Here is a 15,182-nt window from a genome sequence, read left to right as displayed (position 1 = left end):
TTACGGACGTTCCCGGAATCCTAGACGAGGAAAAAAAAATCAAATAAAAATAAAAGAAGCGAGAGCATAGAAATCACACACGGCACATCATAATGTCATATTTAAAGAAATCAACATTTTTCATCTTATTACACATTTCCAAATTCAAAAGAAAAAAGAAAAAAAAAAGTTTCTCTAAATTTTTCTGGCAAAATTTTGCGCATCATAGACACTCACACAAACACACAGTACGAAAAAATGTGGGGGGGGGGAAACACAATGCACAAGGAAACATTTTCAGCTGGAAATAATAAACTTATTATTATTAATTATTAAATTTTTGTACACACCAGAAAATGAAGGACGACGAGGAGAGAAGCAGGCGCGCGCGTTTTTTCATATTTCAAACTCTACTTTTTCACTGTGACCCCCCGTCAATCAAAATTTTGAATCATTTTCTTTTTTGTAATTTTTAAGACAAAAGGACGAAGAAAAAAGGGGGCCGCCACCTTTAATGAGAAAAATCATTTTGTCATCAGGAGAGAGTTGAAAAGGAAGGGGGATGTCGCGGATGTTAATCAAGTAAATTTCTTTTTTAAAATCCAATCTTTTTTTTTTGCAGAAGTTGATTCATTATTTTTGTTTTCTCTTTTGCAATCTTTTAAAAAAAATAATTTTGATAATTTTGATAAGAGCGAGTCCAGCGCAGAGAGTGAGAGAGAGGTATATCACAAAGGTGAGAAAACGCAAACAACAAGGGAAATGATTGAATGAATATTATTTTTGCCTTTTTAGTTTTTTTTTTTTTTACTTAAATTAAATGGTGCAGACTTCCCTAAATACACACACACACACACACACACAGGTAAATGGCTCCCTGGATATCCTATCTTTACACAACAACAACGACACGAAAATATATAATAAGCCGAATTGGATGAATTTATCAAAATAAAGATGGTAGTGGAACTGTACACGCTCGCATATAAGTGCGATGGGTGTGTGTGTGTGTGTGTGTGTGTGTAGGCAGCGTGATAAAGAGGATGTACAAGTTAAAAAAAATGGATGAAGCGAAGGGAGAAAGAGATCACTTGCGTGCGGCGATGGCTAACACGGAGGATGATGTGACAGGATAAACAACAAAAGGGGAAAAAATTGATGAATATATAAATATGTATATCTACGGTCGAAGCAAAGGTTTAGGTCCGCCATAGGGCGAGCCGGAAGGCGGATACTGATGATGATTTGAAGCGGCTAACGAAGGCGGGAGGAATCCAGCAGAGGATGGCGGCATCGGCGGAGCTCCGGGCTGCCCGACCGACGAACTGAGTAAAGATCGAGGTGGATTGTTGGAACCCATCGACGGAGAGCGACGGTCCATGTTCATCGACATCTTGGCCATTTGGCCGGGCCCAGTTGGCGTTGTCGACGGATTGGGAGGTATTAGACCGAGACCAGAACCCATTGAAACCTGGTTCTTGTCGTGGCCGACGGCCGGCGAGGCAGGAGGTGACTTCATGGCCCGTTCCGCCAGCTCGTGGATTTTGTGCTGCTGAGATTGAGATTGCTGGGAACCAGGGCCGGAAATAGGGCCAGAACTCGTCGGAGCTCCTCCTTGCTGGGCCGATGAAGGTGGAGGTGGTGGAGGTGGGCCAGCCAGTGATGCGTAATACTGGTTGGCTTGGTGCTGTAGCATTTCCAGCGCGTGCGCTCTGCTCAAATCTTCACCAGAAGGACCGGGAAATCCGCCCGGACCCGACGGGTAGCCTCTCATTCCAGCCGGCGACAACTGGTGCGGATGGTGGGGAATACCAAACGGAGACGGGCCGTTTCTCGGGTCTGGACCGAATGGATTGTGAGGTGATCCACCCAACATGGAAGCCATCGTGTTCCGGTAGGCTGGATGAGATGGGTCGAACGGTAATCCATACGGATACAAGTTGGGATACATTCCGTACGGCGACAAACCGGCACCTGGCGGTGGTCCGGGCGGAGGTGGTGGTCCTTGAGTTTCCATCGTCGGTTTAACTCCTTCCGAGATCTTTTCATTGGGCCTCTGTTGCTCCTTATCTCTATGCTCCTGTTTCCGGTCGACGGAAGGCGGCCGCAATTTTGGACTCGAAGCCGAGCTGGGCATAGACGACGAAGATTTGGACGAAGATTTGCGCGATTGATGCTGTTGCTGCTGTTGTTGTTGTTGTTGCTGCTGCTGTTGTTGTTGCTGCTGCTGCTGTTGTTGTTGTTGCTGCTGTTGTTGTTGCTGCTGCTGCTGTTGTTGATGTTGCTGCTGAAGGTGCTGATGGAGCGCCTGGTTTTGCATGTGTTGCTGCATCTGTTGCTGTTGCTGCTGCTGTTGATGTTGTTGTTGCTGATGCTGCTGCTGGAGTTGTAGCTGATGTTGCAATTGTTGCTGAAATTGCTGTTGGTGCTGTTGCTGTTGGATTTGTTGCTGCTGGTGTATATGCTGTTGAATCTGCTGCAACTGCTGCTGCTGTTGGTTATGTTGTTGTTGTTGTTGCTGCTGTTGTTGTTGCTGCTGCTGTTGCATCATCTGCTGTTGAGACGGAGGCTGTTGAGGATCTAGTGGTGAACTCTTGGGACCATTGACCATCCAACCTGGTCCAGGAGGACCAGAACCTGGTGAATTCATCGGAGGCGGAAACATGCCCATGCCTGCTGGATGGCCAGGGCCTGGACCGAGCATCGGATCGTCACCACCGTAAACGTTGTAGAAGCGACGCAGATCCTCTTGATGTTGCCGTTGGTACAACATGGCCGTGTCGAAAGCTCCTTGGCCCGGTGGACCAGATCCAGGTGGACCGGATCCGGGCATGCCGGGAGGACCCAACGGACTAGGGCCAGTCGGAACGCTGATAGGACCGGGAAGTGGTAGAGATGAAGGAGGAAGAATCTTTTCTATGGATGGAGTTGCCATTTTCTTCATTTCTTCCTTGATGGGATCCTTTGTCATGCTAATGGCCATGGATGGTGGCAGAGAAGCCGGATCGCTCTTGATGGGCGCCACGGGTGTGACGGACGTGCCGATAGGAGGTTTCTTTTCGTCCTTACGACCCGGACTCGAGTCGATCCTTCTCGGCGAATGAGCTGGAGGGATACCCAATCCTCCTTGATCCGGTGTCTTGCTGGTCGATCTGGCGGCGGAAGCGGTTGGATCAATCATCACTGGATCCATTGGATACGCCGGATAAGGTGGAATGAATCCGTAGGGCGGTTGATACAAAGCACCTGGACCAGGATGACCACTGCTAGCCGGCAATGTAGGTGGTGGTGGTGGTAGTGGCGGAATTCCGGCGGCTTGAGCCGGAATAGGTTTGACAGCTGGATCTTCTCTTCTCTCTTCGGGCTTCATCAGCATTTTACCGGCCTGCTGGTCGGCTGCCGTTGGTGGCATGAACGCGGGTTGACCATAAAACGGGTACATGCTGAAAGAACCCAAAGCCGGATGAACACTGGGTCCAGCTCCAGGGCCGGCCACTGGTGGAAGACAAGCAGCCGCTTCGGCCGCTAATTTTTCCGCCACTTTCTTGCTCTCCAACAGCTCGGCGTCAAGTAAGGAAGGTGACTGATCGTTGGCGTCCGAGATGTCCGAATAAGCTGGACTTTGTACATCTTCGCGGTTGGAATCGGTGGCGAGTATGGGGCCATTGGTGGCGCCAATGCCGGAAGTTAATGAGTTAACGCCAGAAGGATCGGCTCCGATGGTGCCCGTAGAGGCCGGACTGGACGGATTGGCGACGGCTGACGTCATATTGTGGTAGAGCGATCCGTTGGCCGTCACTGTCGGCGCTCCAGGAGATTTCTTGGCGGCGTGATCCCTCCTTTCGTTGCGTTCACGATCCTTGTCCTTGTTCTTCTTCTTGTGCTTTGACCTTTCCTTCCGCTCGACCGATTCGGCGTCAGAGCCAGTCACTTTGGGAGTAGTAGCAGTGACGGCCATGGCCGGACTACGCGGATTGGGCGTCAGAGTAGTCCAGGCAGTCGAAGAAGGTGTGGTGGTGTTGGTGGTGGTGGACGTCGTGTTGATTGGCTGAGTGACGATGGGAGTGAAGAGATGCTCGACGGCCGGTTTGCTGGATCCATTAGTGACGGGCGAAGGAGTAGCGTCGGTCGGTATCACAGACGGGGAGGAGGATGACGAAGATGACGTCGAAAGAAGTTGGATGGGACTAGGTGCCGGAAGCCGTGGGCTGCTGGGCTTTGGGGGTTTCTGTGGCGAAGCGGCAGAATCCGTTGCAGTCGTGACACCAACTGAAACGGGATTCAATGAGGAGGCACTCGTCGACGACGTGCCACTAGAAGTAGTCGTCGTCGTCGTCGACTCTGGTGGCGGAGGCATCGGCACTTTGCCGGTGAAAGGAGCCACTTCCATGGCCTCTTCAGCAGCCGGTTGAGGCGTCGTCGTTGGCACTTCTTTGCCACTCTTGGTAGGTGTCACCATCGTCACGTCCTGATTGGAATCTTCGTCGAAATTCGCTTCCGCCGCCACAGCGGCCACTCCACCGTTGGCGTTGACCGTGCTGATACCTCCGTGAGCGTGTGACTGGTGATATTTGAGGCCGTTGATGTGTCGATATTTCTTGGAACAGTTGGGCTCCGGGCACTCGATTAACATTGGAGACGCTGCCGTCGACACGACAGGCGGTGGATCCATGGACGGGCTGGAAGACCCGGCTCCTCTCGAACTGGAACGACTCCGTTTGTTGGCACTGCCGTTGGCCGCCTCGTCCAGGTTTTTGACTCCGCCACTAGCACCACCACTAGGTCCACTGCCGCCGCTGCTGCCTTTTCGCTTGCCACCCGAAGTCAAAACTTCTTTGGCTGGACTGGGTGGGGCCGGCAGTCCACCTCCGCCATTGCCACCGCCCACTCCACGTCGCCCTTTAGCTCCATTCCGCAATTTGCTGTGCATGGGACTCAACGAGGCATCGGCTAATCCGGCTACTCCGACACCACCGGCCCCGCCGGTCGGCACTGGCGTGCTGGTCGCTCCGCGGCCTCTTTTGGCACGGCCTTTTGGTGCACGGGACTCGGCATCACTCGTCGGGGAATCGCAGAATCTAAAAAATATAAAACAAAATTGTTTTGGAATGTGGCCAATGAGATGGTGAATGAAATTGATATACCTTGGCGGTGCCCAGTCATTTTTGGTACAATCCATCAATGTGCCAACATATGTTTTACCTCGCCATGTGACATTGACGACTAAAACACCTGTGTGTGGAGAAGAATAAGATGTGTTGAATGACGTGAACGGAATGTATTATTATTTAAGAAAAACAAACTAAACGAACCTCCTTCTGTTTCATGCCAAACGATTCCTTCTAAGGTGACGGCGGTGCCCGGTTCACAGGGTCCTAGGCACTCTGGTTCCGTCATGGTGGAGGCACTGCACGTGCCCACACAAGCATCCGCTCTGGAGACGACCAGCGACGATGAGCAGGATGTCGAATGGGATGAGGAGCACGGAGAGCCATCGGCACTGGGACTAGAAGAAGATGTGACCGACATCATCGATGGATTACTATGGCCCCCCACACCGTTGACCAGCAATCCGGCACTGGGTGGTGTCACAGCCAATAGAGTCACGCTCCGATTTCCACCCGTCACGCTGCTGGCTGTCGACAGTGCTGGCGGCGGAGGACTTGGATCCGCAACCTGTCAAAATATATAATAAAAACACACTTTTTGTTAGATTGAATAATAAACAACATTACAAGAGATAAAGTATATAGCAGCTGGGGACACGGTAGAATGAACCTCGTGTTCGGGAGAAGATGAGACACCGGAGGCGATTTTGGAGGCCGAACGAGATCTGAGCCGGCGGGTCGATCCGGCATTGGTAAGACCAGCCTGACGCAATTCTTCGGCTTTCGTGAGCCATTGTCGTAAAACTCGTTCGTCTATGTCTAAATTAAGAGCAGCGGCTCTCAGTCCCGATCGTTCAGCTTCTTCGACGGCTTTCAATTTAAGAGAAAGCGAGTACGACGTCCGACTCTTGACCCTTCGACGGCCTTTGACTTTGACTCGTGGCGTGGCATGTTGTTGTGGTTGACTGGTGGGAGAAGTGCCGTGCTGCTGCTGCTGGGCAGCAGCTTCGGCCATCACCGTCAACATTTGTTGGGCCATCACGACGACTTTGCTCGTCGATTCATTCAACCCACGTTCGTCTTTCCAAAATGGCGATGACGTCAATTACACACGCAAACTCTTAATGAATAATCACCAAACTTTGCATCCCGAGTCCCCACTAAACGGATTACATGTACTTGTAACTAAATGGAACGCCACGTTGTGGAGACAAAATTCACAGGGGAGAAAAATTAAATTTTCCACAAGAACTTAAGAAAACTTGTTGTTGGTCATTGTTGTTTTAAGATTCACACACTTTAACCGGCACTGCAGACACACACGCGACGACCATCGAGTAAATCATGCTGAGACTTGTGTGTGTGGAAAAGTTCGTCTGCAATTTACTCTGCCATCTTTGACCTAACCTTTTCCCCAATTTTTCTAACCCTCCCCCCTCACTTAACTGTGATTGGTCCCCCGAGACGCCCCCCAGAGCTGTCGAGGGGTTATTATAGGTTTCTGCAACCACCAGGTCAAAAATAATAATTGCCAGACCCATTTCTCAAAAAAGATTAGCAGAGCAAACAAAAACTTTTGACGACTAAGAAAAATATAAAATCTTGTTTCTTTAAAAAAAAAAGACGAATCAGAATCCAATGATGAAAGGCACAGAAAATGGGAAATTCTCGAAAAATAATAGTTTGGGTAGCCGAAACTCAAATTTCCCCAAGGGCAAACTGCAGCAGCAGCAACTTGGGCTGAAGAAAAGTTTCTCTCAACTAATTGCATTGCTGATATTCCTTCGAGCAGCAGCAGCAGAACCGAATCCAAAATTCCAAACACACACACACGCGAGAGAGCACATTACTTTTCGGGGAAAAGTTTGTGTGTGTGTCTAGCAGCAACGAGCGTTTTCTTTTTCTTCCCCAAACAGTTGCCAAGTCTTGGGAGACAACTTCTAAATAGAGATTATTACTTTCATCTTTGTTGCTAATAAAAATCATTGCCTTTTTCGTTTTTATTATTTCTTTTTTTTTTTTTTGGGGCTTCTTCTTCAAACAAGAAAGTCATAATAATGATAGTACCAGTCGTATAATTATATAGTGTCAAGGCAAATAAAATAAAAGTCTAAGGAATTAAACAAGAACTTACTTTATCCGACGCCAGATGGCCAGATGTGCGCCATTTCTTGGCTGGGGGACTCGGCGGCTCTGTGCAAGAAGAAGTCGACGTCATCAAGCCGGACGACGAGGAGGTTTTATTTGTGCCAACAATGAGAGCGTCTGGACGGCCTGGGCCGCCCAGGTTGTTGAGAAGAGAGGTGACACCGACTGGCGTGACTGTCACGGGAGATGCCGTGCTGTTGCAGCCGGGATAGGTGGGACTGGACCCGTTGGTGGGTCCTCCTCCGTTGACCATTCCGGCCGGAAGGACAACAGTGGAGGAGGAGAGTGGAGGAGTCCGGCTGCTGGGCAACATTCCTCCCCCGACGACAACCGGAGTCACTGTCAAACTGCTTGTCGTGCAAGATGGGACGACCATTCCGGCGCGTAAAGAGGCCGGCGATCCGCCCCCGGAGACGGTTACCGGAGTCACCGTGACTCCCGACGATGTCGTCATCATTCCCGTCACGGATGCGGTTGCCGTGACGGCCGCTGCTGTCGTCGTCGTCGACGTCCCCACGGATGATCCAGTTGTTGTTTGCATTTTGACAGCTCCCCCTGGATTGGCAACTTTCTCCCTGGACTTGTCTCTTTTGTGGTTGGCCGACGGTCCACGCTTGTTGTTGTTGTTGTTGTTATTATTGTTGTTGTTGTTGGCTCCGGCCAGTTGAGGCTGGCGGACGGCTGCTGCTGCTGCTGCCACAGTGGCCGTCACAGCTGTGACGGCCGTCGGCGAACCGATTGCTGCTGCAGACGAAGAAACTGCCGGCCCAGTTGTAGGTTGTTGCACTGATCCAGTTGTTGTTGTTGCTGCTGCTGCTGCATTACCCTCCGAGGTCTTGACGATTTCGTGTTTGGTCTCCGAGGACCTGGTGCCTGGCCCAGGTTTTGTCCGTTTAATCTTCATTTTCAAACCGGGTTCAACTGTGGCCGAGTGGACGGCCGCTGCCATCTTCCCACCCGCCGACCCGTTACTGCCCCCACCACCACCACTTTTGACTGTTGTTGTTGTGGCTCCGGCCGTAGTAGAGTTTGTTGTCGTAGTTGCCGTCACAGCCGCAGCACTGCCGTTGTTTGTGTTTAAGGGCGATGAGCCGGTAGCTCCACTATTTGGACTGGTTCCGCTGGGCATTCCGGCGCCGGAACCCTGTTGATTCCCTTTCTGGGTCGGTGTAGTTGTAGCTGAGGTAATTCCTGAATTATTCTTTTCAATGTCGGCGTCTAAATCGATAATTAAATTGCCAATGCCAACATCCCATTCGGAGTCTTCGTACTCGAAATTCGTCGGGTCGCCCGACCTTCCACCGGTCGTCGTCGTTGGCTGGCCAGCGGCGCTGGTGGCTGGGCCTACTGCTGCCGGATTGGGGACCGACACTGGAGACACGACGTTGTTGTTGTTGTTATTGCTGATGATAATATTATTATTATTATTGTTGTTGTTGTTAATCGAAGCAACGGCGGCGCTGGGCGCAAGTGCACAACCCAGAGAATCGGGCCGCGCCTCCTCCAGTCCTGCAGCAGCCAGCGGGCCCGACTCTTTCATTGGTCCGGCAACGCGGCGCTGCTGCGGGCGGCGTCGGTTGTGGGCGCGCGAGCCTCACAGGCGGCGGCCGGCGCACCAACCATCGGGACGGAGGGCAAAACAATGTCACCACTACTACACCAACACTCACGCAATCACTTGGCTATTTATTTGAATGAATAATCTTCTTCTTTCAATTCGGCGATGATTTGAATTTGGCGCGACTAGCAGACGATTACCTGTAAATTAAAAAATGGATGAATTGAATGAATGAAATGTTGCCATTTGTTTGCTGCCAGATGATTGAGCGGAGAAAATAAAAAGAGACACACAATCGATGGCGACTTTCCAACTCGAGACAAAATGTCGGTTGTCTATTCCCCCCTGTTCAAAAATGTGTGTTTCTTTTTTGTGGCCTCTAGTCACGTCGACCAGACTAACGACTCTGTCCCCTTTTTTTGAAAGAAAAAAACTTGTCCTGGACTATCTGATTGTCGACAATGAAAATATTTTTCAGTGTCTAATAATAGAGACGGTCGGATTCTTTTATTTATTCAAGTGATTTAATGGGTCGGACAATACCGCCAAAAATTTTCCCGGGGCTTTATATATATATTTTGGCAGATGGATATTATGAAAAGCTCAATCACGCTCCAAATCACCGATCGTGATTGGTATCACGGGGAAACGATCAACAACGGAAGATGGGAGAGTAGGGGAGATGAAATCAATACGCTCGAGGGTCGTGTCTGATAAAGGCCCTCAGAGGATACAAACACACCATCTGGCGGCAGTGTTAAAAAGGGGGCGTGTCCCTCACATTTCATGTTCAACATCCGTTCCTCGTGGAAAATCTCCTTTTTGCCCACTTCCTCCTTTTTACTCTCTCTCTGACGTTTAATTATGAACGATGGGTCTTAGCACACACACACACACGCGTGCGGGCTCAATCCAGTGGCTAATCTCATTATAGACCCCCGGTACAAAGACACTTTTTTTCCCCTGTCTGTGACGACCACTACTCTGGTTGGGAGCAGGGGGAAAAACTCACGTCATTATCTTTTTCAATTGACTAACAAAACAATCGACTTTCGAGTGTAGGGGCATCTTTCGTTCACTTTCATCTCGGCAGTTTGGGAAAAAAGATGAAAAGAGTTGCATGCAGCAACTTTGAATCAATAATAGCCTACTACTACTACCGGGAATGTGATGTGTGTACAGTATAAAAGAAGCTTCAACAACAAAAGAGTTCCGGTGCGGATCAAATACTCCGCCGGAGAAACAAAAAACAAAGTGTCAATGCAAATAATCAAAGAAAAAAAAGTGTTACAGACAAAAGGAGGGCTCGCTAATTACAGGTGATCGATCACGCGCGTCCATTCATTAAAAAACAAAAACAATGATTGCAACACAAAAAAAAACAAACCCAGGCTGAATCTAATTAAAGAAAATGGGCCGTCGAAAACTAAAAAAGACAATTTTCTCTCTCCTTGTCCAAAAGAAGATGCCAAAAAAGGAAGTGGATGAAGCGAGTCGCATAAGGAAGTGGTGATGAAACTTGTGAGAAAAGCGCGTCAGACTAATTGATTGTCGTCGCAACGGTAATCAACACGTAACGGACGACGCCATCCGACGCCAAATGAACACCACCACCATTTTCTTCTTCTACACCGAGTCTATATTTGTTTCTGCGTCGCCGCATAGTCACTTGACCAGACAAAAGAAGAAAAAATAAAAGAACCTCTCTCGCTCATATTTACTTGGATGCTTTTTTTTTCTTTCAGATGATTTTTCTGATTTATTCCTCGTGCGGTAATCCAACGGTCATCCTGTCACAATGCACACAACACAACACACACAGACACAGCAGACACTAAAAAACAGTTTTTTTTTTTTTTTTAAATAAAAGAAAAAAAGTTTTTCTTTTTCTCGGATTATATTAAAATGTTTTGTGTGTAAAAAAAAAATAAAAGAAGAGCGCTGTACAGGAGCGACCGCTCGTCTCAACGGCTTTCGGGCCGACTGCTGTTGTGAGAGAGCGCAAAAAAACCTTTAGCCCCCCTCCTCTGAGAGAGAGTTGATGCTAAACAGTGGAAAGTGGAATGCGGAAATGATACTCTCTCCGACCGTGTGGTGGCGGCAGCGTCGACACACACAAAACCGCGCCGATCGTTTTCTTTTACCGTCTTGATTCGCATATTTTTGAAGCCGAGTTGAATTGCAACTTTTTCTACAGGGGAAATGATAGAAAAATGGCGAAAAAACGTGTTTAATTTTGGAGAGAGGAATTTTTATTTTCCAAATTCCGCCTTCCTACAAAATTGGGAGGCGAAAAGCTGTAGGAGAAAAGGGAAGGGGGGATAAAATAACGTGGCGCAAGCAACGGCCATCGTTGGAGGCGACTCGTCCATCGAACAAAGGAGACTCAAAGATGGCCGGCAATCATCGTGAAATGGAAAGGATCGTCCGGAAATGGACGGACAAGACGAGTGGATCAGTTTGCCAATCATTGGCGATGCATTGGCAGTTTTTGGGCGATTGAAATCCGTTGATTAACGACGAATTCGTCAGAGGGCGTTTACCCGACTGGCAGCCACGCCGTCGTCGCTAAAATGGCCGTTGATTTCAGCTTCTCCTTTTTTCTTTATTCTTTCTTTCTCTCCTTCTTCTTCTCTTTCCATTCGCTTTCTGTGGGAGAAGATAAAACACCCCCGTGGGTTATATCGGTGGAAACTCTTCTTCTTCTTCTTCTTCTTTATTTTTTCTTCTTCTTCCCAGTTCACAATTAATGCAGAAAAAAGTTGTGTGTGTGTGATCAGAGTTGTGTGTGCATTTTGATCATTTCGGGTGGAACGTTGCCAGATGGGCCAGAAAGGAGAGACTCTCCCATTTCGCATTTTTACAGTGTAGAATTTCCCCCCCATTATTTTCGTCGTCGCCAATTGAAAATAGAAACAAAAGAAGCCATCGATTTACTCTTCACACACACACGTACTTAACTGCAGGAATGTCACGCCCCCTTATGGGGAAATAACTAAAGTCCATTGATTTGCGCTGTTTGATGATGATGGTGGGGTATCGGATGAGAGAGAAGTGGTGACGTCACAGAGAGAGAAAAAAGGCAAGGGGAGAAAGCCCCGTGGGGTCTTCATCTCGAAATAAAAACAAGATTGCTCTTTGTGTGGTCACGTGTCCGTCATTCTCCCAGATTTCATCCGTTTCCTTCATTCCACCATTTTTCTTATATCGACCCTCTTTTAATGATCGATTATTAAGGAGTGGGTGGTGGTTTGGATGGTGGGGAGGTCGGCGTCAATTGACAGCTGTTTAGTACAAAACCGTCGTTGGGTGCGGGGAGGTAACCGAGCAGCAGACGACCCTGGCAAATAAAGAAACAACAATAAAAAGAAGCAACTATCTTTTTTGTTAATATAATATCAAGAAACCGTGGCCGACATTTTTTCGGCTGCCACATCAAAAACATGGCAACAATCAAACACGAATAAGTGTTAAGTGTTGAAAAGCAGTTGAGAAAAAAGAAAGACTCTTCTTCTTCTTCTTTTACTTTCTCATGGGGATTTTATCGAGAGAAGAAATGTATAAATCCCAAGGACTGGGAGAAGGGGGAGCGAGATCATCAGATCAACAACGGCAGAGCATCAATCCACTGGGAAATGTTTTTCCTTCTTCTTCCCTTTCTTCTTCTTCTAGACGAATACGAGTGGAATGAAAGAAAAATCGATCCGCACACCAGCACCAACCGACGGCATCTGGCAACGTCTAAACAAGCGATTCTCCTTCCCTTCACACCACCGAAAATGGATACACTTCTTCTTCTTTTGATGTACACACATTCCCCCATTTTGTTTTTTCTTTCGCCTTTTATTTTTTCGGGTGGAAAAGTGAAAAAAAAGAAAGAAAATGGCTGCCGGAATAATATCTTGTTGGATAACATACACAGATGGGAAATAACAAGTCTTGCGGTCGGAGCAAATTACCAACAAGAAGAAGAAGAGGGGGGAAACCACCTACCACTCTTGCGCCTAATGAGTAGGTGAGGTTGGCCTTTGTCTTGTAATACTTTTAGAGTGGAAGACACACACAACTCACGGCCGCCGGCCACATGCGGTCTCCATGACGATTCCCTTCCCCCTTCTTTTTTAATAAAAACATTTTTTCCCGTCGCCAAACAAAAGAATTTTTTTGTGACCGATACTATTTGATTTGTAATAAAAGAGAAAAAGAGAAAAACAATAGGAGAAAAAAAGATCTTTGTGTCCGAAATGGTAGTCGTCGTTCGGTTGTATCGTGCAACATCGGCACGCAACTGACGGGAAATTCTTTTAAAAAAAGGCAAAGAAAAAAAAAGAAAATAACAAAATTGTTTTGGGTTTTGTTTTTCCCATAAGCCGAGAGGAGGCCCTTCACACACACCCAAAAAAGGGACGAAAAAAGAGAAAAACATTTTTTCGTTTTCTTTTTTTTAGATTCCCCCCGCGCCTCGTGTACACTCGTAAATTGCATGTGATCAACTCGACAACAAAATCACGACACTACACACACTCGGTATATATATACTATCGTTATCACCCATTTCTTCGTCTTTCTTTCAAAAATTATATTTTATTTATATTTGTCAGAGATCTGGACGATCATTTCTCCGTTTCCTGTTGACTTTTAACCAAACCGGACAATTTGCTGGCGCTAGTGTCGTTTATTTTAAAAAACCACAAAAAAGAATAAAAAATAAAATTCTTTTTTAAAAAGAAACTTGTGTATGCAGTTGGTTTTTTTAAAAAGAAAAATTAAATAAATATTTCTTTTTTTAAAAAGCGGCGGTCACGACGACCACCACCCCCCCTGGTGCCGTGACAAAGGAAAGACGACGACGTCGGGAGCGCTGGGAAAAAAAAAAAGAACGTCCGTCGGGAAAGTATATATCTTCTTCTTTTTCTGCTGATGTTTTGTACAAGTGTCGAAAAACAAAATAACATGGAGGGGGGAAACAAAAGAGCGTCGACGTCATAGAGGGAGATCCTTTTTCCGCCATTTTTATTCTCGGGCGGCCATTTCTCCTCTCCACAAAGAGGAAACGCTGAGAGAGAGAGAGAAATTAGCATACAAAGCCGCCCCACATCCCTCGTGTCAAAAAGCCATTTCTCTTCTTCTTCTTCTTTCCAAAAAAGAGAAAAATTCTTCTTCCACTTGTTTGTTAATAATTGCGCGAATAAAAAGGAAAACCTTACGATTAAATATTCATTCAAGGGGCGTTCGAATCCCGAGAAATGCACCGAATCCTGTTGTGTGTGTAGACGACGACATTTCCAAACAAATCGACATACTTTTTTTCCTTCCCCGCGCGTTTGTTTGAGGCTTCCGACTGTGTAAAATGATTTCCAGACTCGGCGCCATTTGCGGTGACATCCATTCCAAGAGCCTTAACAACAACCCAAAAAGTGGCACAGCACAAGGAAGAAGAAGAAGAAGAAAACAGAAAATTATGATTTTCACATTAACAACACCTTTTTAAAAATAAAAAAAGTCGCCAGTCTAAACATCGTATAAATAAACATATGCCGCCATTTTTGAAAAAAATAAAATATAAAAATCTTGAGTCTGTATATGTTTGTTATTTTCCCAGTTGTTTCTTCTTTTTTTGGGCGGCCCCACGATTCGCACCCTTGCCCATCTATGGGGTCCAGGAGAAGAAGAACTCTCAGCACTTTTGTGTGTTGGGGAGAAGAAGAAGAAGAAGAAGGAAGTAAAAAAAAAAAGAACTCGACAACGGCATCATACACACACAGTCGCCAAGTCGGGTGGAAACATCCTTGTAAAGAGGCCCGAGAGTGTGTAACAAGCAGCGGCCATTTTAGATGTTGGTGGGGGCGCCTTGAAAATGGTCGCTGATTGCTGGTGGAGGGGACTCTGACAGGGGCTGCCCTGGAGGGGTTTGGCATCAAGTGAGATTACCTTGTTTCTTTCTTCTTCTTCTTCTTTTTCCATTCCAGGGGATTCTTTCTTTCTTTCTTCTTTCTACTCTTTTTTATTCTCTTCTTCTTTCATTCCACCGTTTTTCGACGACGGCATTCCTGTCTCTCAGCTCCTTCATGAGAAGCGCCACGATTCGTAGAAATTATCCCAGCACAGCACAGATAAATGATGAATCAATGAAATCGACTAGCCCCTGGCACACACACACACTCATTTATTCATCACAACAACCTCCAGTTTTCTAACTCTCATCTACACGTTTTTACCAACATTGAACAAGAGCAGCTACAGCGATTTGTCAAAAACAAACGGCCGGGAATGTTCGACTTGAAAAAAACCCCAAACCGAAAAAAGAGTTTTCTGTGTGTATTCTGGGTCCCCCCATTGTTCACTCTTTTACGCCTTATTGGCGCGTTTCCTACTCAAATGGACTACAT

At 47.1% G+C, this 15,182-nt stretch overlaps 1 protein-coding gene and 1 long non-coding RNA gene across 3 annotated transcripts; one reads left to right on the top strand and one right to left on the bottom strand.

Annotated features, from left to right (window-relative positions):
• Positions 1-78: 78 nt before the first annotated feature.
• On the bottom strand, positions 79-10,777 carry LOC124190491 (proline-rich protein 36-like). Of its 2 annotated transcripts, XM_046583167.1 has the most exons (5): positions 10,515-10,777; positions 7,222-8,993; positions 5,292-5,655; positions 5,124-5,211; positions 79-5,057 (listed from the first exon to the last, which is right to left on the bottom strand). In XM_046583167.1, the coding sequence occupies exons 2-5, from the start codon at positions 8,773-8,775 to the stop codon at positions 1,160-1,162; spliced, it is 5,904 nt and encodes a 1,967-aa protein (XP_046439123.1). In that variant the 5' UTR covers positions 8,776-8,993; positions 10,515-10,777; the 3' UTR covers positions 79-1,159. The 2 variants fall into 2 exon arrangements, with proteins under 2 accessions (XP_046439123.1, XP_046439124.1); XM_046583168.1 differs by lacking the exons at positions 7,222-8,993; positions 10,515-10,777 and adding an exon at positions 5,758-6,505.
• Positions 10,778-13,231: 2,454 nt separating this feature from the next.
• On the top strand, positions 13,232-13,524 carry LOC124190490. Its single transcript, XR_006872985.1, has 2 exons — positions 13,232-13,320; positions 13,395-13,524. It is a non-coding gene; the product is annotated as an uncharacterized LOC124190490 (long non-coding RNA).
• The last annotated feature ends 1,658 nt before the right edge of the window (positions 13,525-15,182 follow it).

Source organism: Daphnia pulex, chromosome 3 (assembly GCF_021134715.1).
Source record: "Daphnia pulex isolate KAP4 chromosome 3, ASM2113471v1".
Taxonomy (NCBI): domain Eukaryota; kingdom Metazoa; phylum Arthropoda; class Branchiopoda; order Diplostraca; family Daphniidae; genus Daphnia; species Daphnia pulex.
This window is presented reverse-complemented; position numbering and strand designations above follow the sequence as displayed.